At 46.9% G+C, this 13,708-nt stretch overlaps 1 protein-coding gene across 4 annotated transcripts in view; it reads right to left on the bottom strand.

Moving 5' to 3' along the window:
* Positions 1 to 8,947, bottom strand: part of TSPYL5 (TSPY like 5) — a 39,947-nt gene extending 31,000 nt beyond the window's left edge. For 2 of the 4 annotated variants that reach the window (XM_064476945.1, XM_064476946.1), the window contains exon 1: positions 6,708 to 8,947. In XM_064476945.1, the coding sequence (XP_064333015.1) occupies positions 7,619 to 8,866 (1,248 nt within the window). In that variant the 5' untranslated portion in view covers positions 8,867 to 8,947 and the 3' untranslated portion in view covers positions 6,708 to 7,618. The other 2 variants (XM_010981912.3, XM_031439368.2) reach the window with 2 other exon arrangements.
* Between the last annotated feature and the right edge of the window lie 4,761 nt (positions 8,948 to 13,708).

The following is a 13,708-nucleotide window of genomic DNA, read 5'->3' as shown; positions in this document are numbered from 1 at the left end:
AAAAGGTAAATTACACCAGGAAGAAGCAATCAGACAAATCCAGAATGTGGGACGGCCTATGTGACAACTAGCCTAACCTGTTTAGAAATTCAATGTCATGGGGGAAAAAAGTGAGTTTATTCTTGTTTTAAAAAGACTAAAAAGATAACAAAATACAGTATCTGAACATCATTAGATCTTGATTTTAAAACTAATACTATAAGATAACCTTGGGAACCGTGGAAGAATCTAAATATGGACTGGATACCAGATGATATTTGGGAACTGTAATTTTCTGACAATAGTTTTGGGATTACGTAGGAGAGTATCCTTATTTTTTGTTTTTATGAGATACATGCTGAGCATTTAGGATGAAACATCAAACAACTTATTTTTAAATGGTTCAGCAAAATGTATATACACACATATGCAGAGGCAAAATATTATGGCAAAAAGTTAACGATCATTGAATTTAAATGTGTGATCATTGTACTTTTCTATCAACTTTTATTTAAAACTTCCATAATAAAGAATTTTGAAAGAAAAAAAGTGTAGGGTCAGATAACAGAGGATTTGTTATGTGTTTCTTAGGATTTTGGACCTTACTCCTGAAGGTTTTGAATGGGTGGTTAACAAGATCAAATTTACATCTTAGAAAGATTATTGGCTTAATGCAGTCACTCAACTAGCATTTACTGACCTCCTCCACCAAATGTTGAGTGAACCCTGAGCTAGGTGCTGTGGGGGAAAGGCGCTGCTGGCTGAAAAGCATTTACCATGTAATCGAGGAGGTGAGACCCAAAACACAGAGCACAGGTAGAGCGTTCTTGTCAGAAGCAGTGAAGGGGAGAGCTGGGGAAAGCGCAGGTGCACGTGCCTCCAGGTACTACATGGGGTTCCAGGTCAGCAATACGGCCACAGCATCACCCCAGAAAGGATGAACCCGCAGGCGACAGGTCTCCCATCAGTTCTGGCCCCTGATCTCTCCTTATTCCCTGATGGCAGAACCCCACTCCCGTGAGAGGCTGACAAGTGTTAGATTCCTTGAAGCAGAGTGTAGGAGTGTCCCCCATTTCAGGCCCAAGGGACCAGACTCAGTTCCCCTGAAATCCACCAGGGACTCCAGGCAAAGATTTTTCCCCCAAGACAGAGACCCATGAGAAGACCCCCTTCCCCTTCTTCCTGCCTGCCTTTAAGTGCAGCTGGTTGAGGACGTGGTGCCTGGAGCTGGGGAACCATGAGGGGAAACTCAAGGGACAGGAGAGGGGGACCCAGAGTCCTAACATCACTGTGCCACTGGAGCAAGCCTGGAACCTTCTATCACCAGACTTCTTGATGTGGGAGAACTTTTTGTCACCCTTTCTCCAAATCATTCAGATTCTAAGATCGATGCTATAGCCCCCAACCTCCTCATCCCGCCTCCACGTGCAGTCAGGTGTGTCTAGAACCAATCCTGACCCTAGAACAGAGCAGTCAGAGGAAGTCGTGGCCACGTTCTGCGTCACCCAGCCCATCGGGTCAGCCCTGCCCCCAGTCGAGCTCCGACAGCAGCTGCGGTGTAGGATGCTCAGGAAGCTTCATGCTCGCTCGTTGACTCTGACTGGTCAGCCGTGACTGTCTGATGAGCCGTGCGGAGGGTTCTGATCCATTGTGTAGGGAGTTAAATACAGGTTCTGTGCAAAGCGCCTAGTTTCCTCGTTCCAGCTAACTGCTTGGGCCCGTGTTTACCATCGCACACACGTGTGGGAGGAGCCTGGAGTCGGAAGACCTGAGTTTGGGTCCTGGCTCAATTGTTTACTGGTTTTGTGATTTTGGTCAAGTCATTTAACCTCTCTGAGCCTTATGGGATCACTGTTATAACTGAAATCATGTAAGTAAATGTGCTTTGTAAACTATGAAGTGTCACACAGGTGGGAGGTATTTTGTCTTATATCTGTCAAACTTCAGCTGAGGACCAGGTTAATAGGAGGCAGGGAGAGGAGGAAGGAATTCAAGGTTCCAGCCTTGGATAGTCTGTAACTGAGCACCTGACCAGGTGCTAGTCTGGAGTACAGAAGCGGGACTAACATGAGGTCAGTTTCAGGGAAAAGACAATCAGCAGAAGTGAGCTGTGAGAGTGGATCGTGAAACAGAGTTGGAGAAGATTAGAAGTGATGCTAATGACAGAGACAGAAACCACAGACTGGATGTGGGGTCTCCTTTTTTATTTTTTAACTGCCTTGACACCGGTGGGATATGGCCCTACCCAGTAGTAAGGGAGGATCGCCAAGGCTGAGATCTCAAGGGGTGACAGGGCAGAAGGAGCTTCCAAAATCTTCAGAGGGGCAAAGGAGGGTGAAGTCCCCTCCCTAGATGAGGCCACCCAGGGCTACGAGCCTGCTTCCCTTGTAGCAAATCAGTGGAGCAGACCAGAGGGGAAGCCAAAAGCGCATGGAGAGACAGTCAGAAGTTGATAGAGTGAGCTAAGGGGAGCAAGCCTGTTGATTTTTCCCTCTCCCTCCCCTACAGGGTGGCACAGACCTACAACACTTCCTAAAAAGCCCAGCAAGTAACGAGTTAAGAAATCAGAAGGCCTTTTGTAATAAAACCAGAAGGTGAGAAAGGGACAAGGGACACTTAGCATAACAAGAATTACTCTCTCACTCTCCAGGTTACTAAAAGCCTCAACTACCTCGTGAAGTCTGACCTAGAGGCCAGAGAGTGAAAGGAGGCTTCCTTTAGCCCCCACATGGATCTAAAACATGCGCCAGCCCCATGTAGGAAAGGGGAAAAAAGAAAGACTGACTGAAGACCCCAGGCAAAGGCTGAGAGGAGGCTGAAACCTAGGAGGAGGGCAGAATTCAAAGCTGCATTTGTCCACAGCTGGGTCTCTAATGTCTACGACAGAGGCAGGCACGCGTAGGAGGCAATGAGTGAATGAGCAGGTGGGGCAGTGGAAAATCCCAATCAGTGGGGTTCTCCTAGGAGCTCAAGAGTGGGGTGTGAAAGGGGGCCTGGGAGACGGAGGCTCCGCACCAGCGAGGAAGCAAGTGTACGAGCAGAGCCAGAGTAGGGCAGAGAGCTCCAGTCCGTAACCCCGGGGGGACTCATGGGGTGCTCACGCCTGAAAGCCAGGCTGCCCTCCACATCCTTTTGCACCCCACGTATCACGAAGAGAGAGGCTGGGGCGGGGGCAGGGAGGGAGGCTCGGTTGAAAACATTCAAAATCGGGAGATTCTACATGAAGTTCCTCATCCCCCGCCACTCCTTTTTGAAGATGGAGCGACACCTGGCCTGCAGGGCCCCCAGGTGAACACTCAGGCACTGCAGAACAGCTGCCCGAATTCACACACAGACTCCGCCTCCTCCCGCTGCTTCCGGACACACACACACAGGTAAGGCCACGCAAAGACACGGACAGAAGACAACCCTTTCTAAGCAAGAAAAGAGGCCTTCAGAAGAAACCAAACCTGCCGACACCTTGATCTCAGATGTCTAGCCTCCAGAACTGGAAATAAATTCCTGTTGTTTTAAGCCAACCAGTCTGCGGTGCTTTGCTATGGAAGCCCTAACAAACTAACACAGACGGCCTTCTGAATCAAGCACGGGCTCCTTCACAAACCCAATTACCAGCCGAGCCCTAAGCCATTTGAATATAAACCATGGTTTAAATTCATTCTTTCATTCAACACTTGAGCACCTGTTACGCCCTGAATCCTGCACATTTACTGATTCAAGCCCAACATCATATAAACTAATTTTATTTTCTTGTCATTTAACAACTGCCTTCTATATTTTTCCAACCATTTTTTGCTGGTAGCTTTATGTGGCATTTGGTTGTCTTCTGCTGCTTCTCCTGGTGAATGGAAAATGGTCCTTGTTATGAATCTTATAAACAGCACCAGAAACCCTAGTTCTCAGCGCTGGCTGGATATCAGAATCACCTGGGATGTTTTTAAAACACCGAAACCTGGATCCATCCGATTCTCGTTTAGTCGGTATTTGTGTGGAATTCTGCCAGTATATGTATATTTCTTTAAGCTTCCCAAATAATTCTGATGTGCAACCATCACATCACAACTAGGGCACTGTTACTCTAGTGTGCAAGGTCCTTGAAGGTCACCTCCTTTGCTACTCAAAGTACAGTTTGCAAACCACCAACACTGGCATCACCAGGAAGTTTGTTCAAAATGCAGAATCTCAGATTCCACTCCAGACTCCTGGAGCAGAATTCATATTCTAACAGGATGCCCCACACAATTCAGAGGCACTCTAAAATTTGAGAAGCACTGGATTTCCACTAGAATTACCTGGAAAGCTTTTTATAACCAAGACTACCTGGCTTCTTCCCAGAACCAAAGAATCTCAATCTCTGGTAAGGCCTGGGAATCAGATCAGAATTTTATATATTGTTGTGCAGCTAGTCACACAAGGGCCTGAGGCTTCAGAATCACTCACATAGGCCACAGTATACGTCCCCTCAACTATCCAGCCTCTCCTTAACCTTCCAATTCTTTTTTGAAAATAAAAAATATAACAGATACAGGCTTTTATTTTTCCATCATGCATGCAAGCTTACAACTATTTATACTGTTTTGGAACAAAGAAATAATTGCATTATTACCAGGGTGTCAAATTACCAAGTAAGACAACCAGTTACTGATCACTTTTGGGAGGTTATTTTCACAGAACATAGCAATAATTTCCGAATTATACTTCCAGAGTATTAAAGCCCAGAGTTATACTATGAGACCAGGACAAGCTGATGACAATTCTAATAGTCACACAAGTCTCCACCTTACACAGGAAAAAAGGCTGATATTCTGGTGAAAGGTCTCAAGTAAGCACCTTATCAAAGACTGGTAAGTCTCTGAAAGAGTGTACAACAGAACGGTCTCTCTCTCCTTTTGTGGCTGCAGGGAAAAGGCGGCACCCCCGACAGCTCCTTTTGAGACTTGTTAATTCTGAAGACTTTCAATTCTAAGACCCGTCTCTGGAACTTCATTAATTAACATGAAAAGCAAAAAGCAGACCTGATGTGATAATGACAGCGCACCCCACCACCATCACCACCAAAGGGAGTCCCATTCTCCCAAAGCAGTCCGGGTTGAACTGGCACAGTATCTTGGACTTTCGATAAGAAATACAGGCGGGGAGAGCGAGATACAGATGAAATCAGGTGGATCACAATTGATAACTGCAGTAGCTAGGTGATGGGCACACGGGGTCCTGGGACCATCCTCTCCATTTCTGTGCATTTCTGAAAAGGTCCGTAATAAAGAGGGAAAAGTTTTAAAAAAAATTTTTTTAAATAGCAAAAAAAAAAAAAAAAAGCAACCTGTACAGCTCTATTTTCCCATTATGCAAAAATGGGGTAAGTGGTAAGATTTACTTAGAGACAAAAGAAGCAGCATATAGCATTAATCTTCCACATACACAAGGCCATACCTAGAACAAAAGAGAGAGCATCCGAAGTAACATTATTCTGTTTCGGGTTTGCTTCTGTGATTTATGAAGGCTACTAATGACACAGAGATTGGACAAAACTTCGGGCATGTCCTCGCCTAGGCATCGCACTTACCCACAACCCCTTTAATTCTCCCAACCTCTCCCCGGGAAGTTACCTCCCCCCTCCACCCCCGCCCTCCATCACCGAGAGACACGCGTATTCTCCCTGAGGTTTCTCAAGCCATTTCCATCTGATTTTCCAGGCCCACTCCCCACCAGGCTCGTTCTTGCTCTGCTTTTTGCTCCAACTTCCCTGCCCAACACCCTCTCTACATCTCTGAGTCAAGACCTCCCCAGCCCCTGGGGAACTCAGAACAAGGTCTTCCATAAGGAAAGGGAAGTTGGGGGAGGGCAAGTGTAGACACAGCCCTACTTCCCCACACTCAGCGATGAGAGGAGGAAAGAGGGCGCAGCTCAGCTTTTACACCCATCGGAAATAAGCCTTGGAGATCCAGAACAGACTCTGCCCACCCCCATCCTCACGCTCCAGGAGAGGGCCTTGGGATCCCCCATACTGGAGACTAGAGCTTATTCCTATGGGTATGCAAGGTAGAAGCAAAGAGAACAAAGGGCTGCGGAAGGTGGGGAAGCCGAGGAAGGAGGGTCCAGAGGGCCAGAGGCTACCACAGAGGAGGGAACAGCAGGAAGCAACTGGGTCTTAAGGGGCACAAAAAAAGGTCGGAACAGAGTTAACACGAGTCTGCAACACTGCTGCCTCGGGCTTTATCATTCCTGCAGATGCACAACCACGCAAAGAAATTTCAACGTCAGTTACAGGGTGAACCCAGGAGTTGGCAGCAGGGTCTGACCACAGACCCACAGACCCTTCTGGCCTCCTCCACCAGCGTGCAGCCGTGTGTGTGTGTGTGTGTGTGTGTGTGTGTGTGTGTGTGTGCGCGCGTGCAGAGCCCCAGCTGTCTCACTAGCTGTGTGAAAACCCTGGTTTTACAGTCGTTCTGTTTTCTCTGAGCTGTGGTACTACAGAAACCAAAAATTAAAGGAAGGAGGGGTGGGGGGGTAGGGGACAGGACAGGGCGGGAGAGGAAGAGAGGGAAAGGAGGGAGCGGGTGAGAAGGAAGAGCAAGGAAGGTGTGGAGGCTTGAGAAGGAGATGCAGGCCCATAGATCAGAAATCTCTCTTCCCCATCAACCCCACGACAGCACTTTGGTCATGTGTAAGGAAGGGATAAGGGACTTAACAAAGGTACCTAGGTTCTTGGCAAGTTCAGTCCCCACCCTCACCTGCAGCCACAGCTTGATGACAGTGAGCATGTGTCCACACATACCAGCCCACCCATCAGTCTGGCAGCCAGTAGGGTTCCTAGAAGGCTGAGGAGAGTAAGTGTGTCTCATGCACTGGCAGGAGGCCTGGGTCCACAGGCAGTTCTTGAGGTCCTTGTTGGCCAGGAAGCCAACTGGGGCCAGTAGCAACCTAGACAAAACTCAGTGGCCTGAGAGTGATGAGGCATGGTGCAGACCTTGATGAAGGTTCAGGAGAGAGGCCCAGAGGCAGGAAGAGACGCCCGATGGTTCAGAACACACGGCATACTGCTTCTCACCCATAACCTCATCCATGTCTAGGAGGGCAGCATGAGCCCCTGGCCAAAGGCAGAGATCCTGTTGGTGGCACGTTGGCTGGCAACCCCAGAGCCATGGAACAGTTTTGGCTGATGGCTAATACCAAGTACATTAGCTTCATTCTGCAGTGGCAAGAGAAATGCCACAGATGGCATGCATGGGTAGGAGGAACACGAAGCTCAGCAAGTCACGGGCCCTGGAGGAGCAGAGCTTGAAGAGGCACCAGTCCTCTGGCTGGATGACTCATGAGCATCCCTGTTAAAAAACAGGTGGGGAAGGCCAGAGCCAAGAACAGGGTCCAGGCAATGTAGAAAAAGGCAGCAAACAATGGAAGCATGTCTGCTTAACGTATAAACAGTCAGGGTGAGATCACGTAACGTGTGACACTAATGTCAAAAAGCAAGAAAGCCATGGGGAGACAAAAAGAACATGATCGTAAATGCCATATTCTTGTAACTGAAGTCCAAAGGGAATACAGTGCAAGGAGGCTGACATGAAGAAAAGGCAGACAGCCAAACACGGGGGGTCAGCCAGGCACGGGTCCAGCAGGAGGTAGTAGGGAGAGGTATGCAGATTCAGTTGGACTTGTTGTCTGCAGGCTCGCTGGTCTCCCCTGGCGGCCTTGCTGGAACTGGCTTGCCCTCCTTTCCTTTCTCCACCCGGGCCCCTTCGCTCATAAGGTAGTACTGCAAGGGATTGGGCCACAATTCCTCGTTGATTATCTCCACAATCTTGTCAGACTCGATGGAGCTGTGGTTTGAAAACCACCCGAAGAAGCTGCGGCTGTTGTCTGGGCTCCCCTGGCTTAGGGACTGGAGATCATGCCCCGGGAGCCACTGGATTGGAGTAGACCGGGACACCACCTGACCGGAGGGCCCACACCCGTACTCCTTGATGAGCACCTTATTCTGGAAGTAGGGGTTACGCCCAAAGTAGAACTTGATTTTGTAGCCCAATCTGGCGAGGCCAAGCTCTTCCACCTCCAAGCTATTCAAGTAGCTGAGTACCTCTTTATCTTGGTTGTTCAGAAAGGACGAGAGCTGGGGATGGTTCTGGAAAGCCTGTCCCCAGAAGCCGGGGATATTCTGGATGAGGAGGTTCCTACGCTCTAAGTGGTGCAGTCGCAACTGCCCAAACTTGCGTGAGAGCCGCAGGTAGGCCCTGTCCGCCTGGGCGTTCATGGTCTCCAGCTTCAGCTGGACATTCTCCAGCGTATCCATGCTGCCATCTGTAGCCGGGGGCCCCGACCCTGCCTCCTTCTCCGCCTTATTTTCCTCTACCACTGGAACGGAGGCGGACTCCCCAGTGGTCCCCTTCTTAGGCTTCCCACCGGCTATGGCTGGAGATCCCCTCCCTACTGCGCTACAGGTATCTGGGGCCTTCTTCCCAGCGAGGCCACGCCGATTTCCAACGCGGGGGCCATTTTTCGGCCTTCCCACGGTCCCCACGGTCCCCACGAAGACAGTGTCTGTTACCAGGCGCTCCGAGAGGGATGTGGCCTTTCCTGGGCCGGGCCTGGTCGGGGCCTGCCCGCGATCCCCCGCAGCCCGGGCGCGGAGCGCGAGGCCACAGTCCAGGGGGAGCTGGCAGGCACTCTCTTCCCCGGGCCGGCGGGGCGGCGCGGGCGCAGCGGTTTCCAGGCCACCCCAACCCGCGCCAGCCTGCACCTGTGCCGCCTGGGTCTCCTCCCCGAGCCTCTGGCACTGTGGAGGGTCCGGGTCGCGTGGGGCGTCGTCAGGAGCGGCGCGGACTCGGCCTTTGGCACGGCCTTTGCCCCGGCTTTTGGCGCGGGAGGACTTTCTACCGCGACTTCGGCCGCTCATGGTGGTAGCGGACTCGACTTCAAAGCCACGCTGCGACCCTGCGGCCCCTGGCGTCGGCTCGCGGTCCCTACCAAGCGGGCCTCTCCATGGCAACCGCTGACGTCACGACTGCACGACTGTACCGTCGCGCGAGGACGGGCTGCGCCCGGTGATTGGCTCCGCCGCCGCAGCTGCGCACCAGCCGATCCTCGCGGGCGCCCCCAGCCCCGTCTCACCCCAACTCACTTTCTCTGGGCGAGGGGGATGTGCTGCGGATTATTTTCTCCCTCTTGGTCTCAGTTGTGCCCTCCGGGTCCTCAAGACAGCCATCACGTCAGTCCCCCCATCATTTGCTTTCTAAATTAAATATCTTCAGTGCCTAAAGTTATCTCCCGTGACATCTGTTACAATGAAACTGCTACTGGTCTGTATGTCTCATCTTTGAAAGCCTTTGCTGAGAGATGTGCTCTGGTGCCTTAACTCCAGGGACTGTAAAGGTGGGCACTATAAAGCCAGGCCACAAAGCGATTTTATACGTGGTGGGATGTTAATAGTAATTATAAAAAGTAATAGCAGCTAGTATTTTGTGAGTGTCATTATGTACCAGTCATCTTACCAAGTGCTTATTATGCGTTATCTCAGTATATGAAGGAGGTGTTATCATTCACATTTTCCAGAGAAAACTGGCTCAGAGATGCCAAGGAACATTCCTAAGATAACACAATAAGGACTGGAAGCACAATCCTAATCCAAGTCTATCTGACTCATAACCTTTATTTTATATTCACCAGTGGCTAGCCTGCCTCAGCTGTAAGTTACTGAGCTAGCTCTTAAGACGGCTAGTCTCGCCTGTTACACCAGCATCAGCAGGGCACCTCTTCCTCCCAGGACCAGCACCCGAGTCCTCTCGCTGCCTCAGGCGTAGTTTACAGAGCTGGGCTATCACTCAAGGTACAGGGCCGGGAGTGAAGGCTACAAATCAGAACTCCTATAGGTCAGGGATGTGGTCAAAGAATTATGTGACTATCACTCAAGGAGTGGAGCGGGTCTTTTCAGGTGAAGGTTCAGAAGCAGAGCCTCCACAGTGAGGGCAGTGAGGAGGCCCTACAAACTTCTTAGACCTTGCATGGAAACAGCCAGACAACCTATCCTGTGTTTCCAAGAGAGCCCTGAACCATGCTCTTACTAGCCAGGGGATAGGACCAGGAAATAGTGAGGCCAGTGACGAAATTATGACCAATATGAAAGTTTCCAGGTTGTCCTTTTAGGCTGAAAGGGAACAAGAAGGCCCTTGCAACCAGCTAATGGAGAAGTAAGCCCCCAAACGCTGGGTGCTCAATACCTCTTTGTTCTCATTACTCGGTGTGTGATTGCGGACTGGCATCACTTGGAAGCTTGTTAAAAATGCAGAACTTCAGGCCCCACCCCAGACCTGCTAAATCAGAATTTGAATTCTAACAAGATTTCAGTTGATTTGTGTTCACATTAAAATTGACATATAGGAGACAAAGGGAAAGAGGAATTGTTCTGATTCAGGCAGATCTTACTTTAAACCAGCCTGGTACAAATGACTGCTAACTTTCTCAATGACTACAATGTCCTACAAGGTTCCACATGATCTGTCAAGTTCCCTCCCTGCCACTACCCAACTTATCTCCCTGCCCGCATCCTCTTTTCTCTCTCACCCCCTTCCAACTCCACTGACCTCCTATTCTTCCAACTCACTAGGTAGGCTCCTGCCCCAGGGCCTTTGCACTGGCTCTTCCTGCTACTTTAAATGCACTTTCCCTAGATACGGTTGGCCATTTTGGCTGGCTCCCTTCACACTTTGCTTAATTGTAACCTTCTCAATGACCATCCTGTTTAAAATTGCCACACATCCCTATCCTTTCTAACCCTCACTACTTTTTTTTAATTCCTTAGCACTTATCACCTTCCAACATACTATACCAATTATTTATTAGGTTTATTTAACTGTCTCTCCTTTCTAGAATGTCAGCACCATGAGGGCAGGGATCTTTGTTTTGTTCACATGTGCCTATACCAGTGTCTGATACATGAAAAGCACTGGATACATAATTTTTGAGTGAAAGAACCAATAATCAAAGCAGATTTCTTAAAATAAGTTTGTAAATTGATTGTCTGAAATCAGGATACCCCTGTTTTCCCCACAGAAGTAAGTTTATAGATGAAGGTTATATACTCAAATCAATACATGGAAATCTATTAAGCTCATAATTTAGCCAAAAAGTATCTTTTGATATGAGCATCATTCAGGGACAGTCTGTAGTGAAATAGACTGATGCATTTAAAAATTAAGTTGGGAGAATTAACATTTGACTTAAAAGGGAGTAAGCCTTATATTCTTGTTGAAGGGCCTTTCATTATCACTTCTCCCCAAGGCCTTCCGTGATCACCCCAGACCACAATCTCAGAGAGACATTGTTAACTGTAATATTCACTTGGCAGCTAGACATGCAGTTTTGCACCAGTCCTTGTACAGATGTACCTCTCAAGCTAGATAACCACAGTCTGGATTTCTCTGTAAATCTCAGGGGGAAAAAAAAGTCAGCTGAAGCAGTCACCGTCCCGCTATACCCTGCAGAAATGGATGGGTTGGCCCACTTCTCGGAGCACTCAGAGTGTTGTCAAGAGCCTTGACCTGGCATCAGCATGTGCGTCATGTTGCGCTCCCCCGTGACTGAACCACTGCAGGATTAAGGTAGGCTGGCCACTGCCAACGGTGTTTAGCAGTGTGCTTGAGCGTGTTTTCATCATATCGAAGAGATTAGCATCGAGTAAAGGGAGACAGATGTGAGGCTAACACCTTATTTAAGATACTTCTCTGCCCCAGGCACCCCGCCACTATAGCTTCTGTATTTAAGAGGCCAGCCTGTGCTACTGAACTGAACTGTTGGTTTTTCTTCTTCTCAGGTATTAATATTTACCTTCATCTGAGACTATATCTTGGTTTCCCAATTAGATAGTAAACTGTGTAAGGGTAAAGACTGTGTCTCTTTTTCATCCGTCAAAGCACCTCGCATGGGCCTTGCACATATAGTGATTATAATGGAAGTTCACTTTTATTTTATTCTTTTTACCGTACCATGTTCTGATTCACTGAATCCCCAGCCACTCCGTGGGAGTTATTTCTCCCATCTTAGGGATGAGGTTATTACTGTACAAAAAGGTTCTGTACCTTGCCCAAGGTCACACAGTTAATCAATAGTTTCCACAACGTTGTAAACTGACTATACTTCAATAAAAATAGAAAAATGAATAAATAGTTTTAGCCAAGGCAATCCAACTCCTGTACTCATGCTCTTAACCATTACTCCATGGTGTAAAATTATGATTTGATAGATTGAAATATCTATCTCTAGTGGGTAAAAATACCTTTCAACTTTCAAAAATTATGTATGTATTTAATATAATTACACATACACAAATATGCACATATATACACATAAAACTAATACATTATATGTATATCAGTTAGTCATGAATCATTTTCTATGGGGTGCATACATGGCATGACTGCATTCAACAGAAGTGAATTTCAACAGCCCAGTCTGGGAATAAAGCAATGTCATCTGCCCTGTATTTGTCATAAGCATTCTGTGAATATCAGAAAAGAAATACAAATATATTGTCATGAACTCTGAAATCTGGAAGTGTTTTGACCTTTCCCCAATCGTTAGGGGCTTACATCCATGAAAATACAAGCATTTAGTTGGTTCTTTTAAATATGTCATCGTTAGCAAATATTTATTAGAAACTCATAAAAACACTTTTCAAAATATTAAAACAACCACTCTTCACTTTTATTCTCTGAACACTGTACTTCGTCTATTCCTTTTTTAAAGTTCCTGAACAATTTTATATAAATAATTTGAAGTAAAAAATTAAATAAAATGTTAAAGAAAAAGAGTGACACAAAGACAATCATTCTGATTCCAATGAAGTAAAAATTTCTGAATAAAAGTTGGAAGGCAATGTGGAGAAATGAAACTGCTAGTTTATTTGGGTGGTTTATTTTATATTTTAAAATGTATCTTTAGAATTTCTTTAGTGTTGTTGTCAGCTTCTTAATAATGAATCATTTTAATGCAATTTCCAAATGGAGATTAAGTTTTGAAGAAAACATGGAGAAATGAAGACTGTGTATTTGAGGTTTTTTTTTAAAATTTCTAAATATTATTGAAGTATAGTCAGTGCTGTGTCAATTTCTGGTGTACAGCATAATGTTTCAGTCATTCATATACATACATATATTCCTTTTTACATTCTTCCTCATTACAAGTTACTATAAGATATTGAATGTAGTTCCCTGTTTGAAATTTTTTTCCCTTTACCAGTTTTATTAGGTAGAATTATTACAGTTCGACTGCACACACACACTATATTGCATGCAAATACATATACACAGTACACTGCAAGGTCTGATTGCCTCGAATCATAGACATTAGCAAGCCAGGGAAAAGACATTCCAGTCACCCAACCTATTCCCCAGCCACAAGAATTACTCTCCCCCCAGTTTCCCTGATGTAGAGCTTTAAGATCCAGGATGACATTTTTAGCCACAGGAGTTTTCTCTTTCCCTAAGGAGACAGTTTGAGTCTGTTAGATCAAACAGTGAGTATCGCTTGCTGTATGGAATTTTGCCAACTAGCCCTTCCAGATTGTGGAGAATCATAGAAAAGAAGAAGGCAACATAGGGAATTTTCAAAGCCAAGGAGGGAGAGAAAAATCTGCCTCTTATCATAAATTTCAAAAACTGTCTGAACTTAACATCTTGAAAAACATACCTAGCTTCTTTCCAGTTCCCCGCAAAAGAGCAAAATTTTATAGTAGGCCACCTAA

Source organism: Camelus dromedarius, chromosome 20 (genome assembly GCF_036321535.1).
Source record: "Camelus dromedarius isolate mCamDro1 chromosome 20, mCamDro1.pat, whole genome shotgun sequence".
In the NCBI taxonomy this organism is placed as follows: domain Eukaryota; kingdom Metazoa; phylum Chordata; class Mammalia; order Artiodactyla; family Camelidae; genus Camelus; species Camelus dromedarius.
The sequence above is the reverse complement of the archived record's forward strand: the minus strand, read 5'-3'. Positions and strand labels throughout refer to the sequence as shown.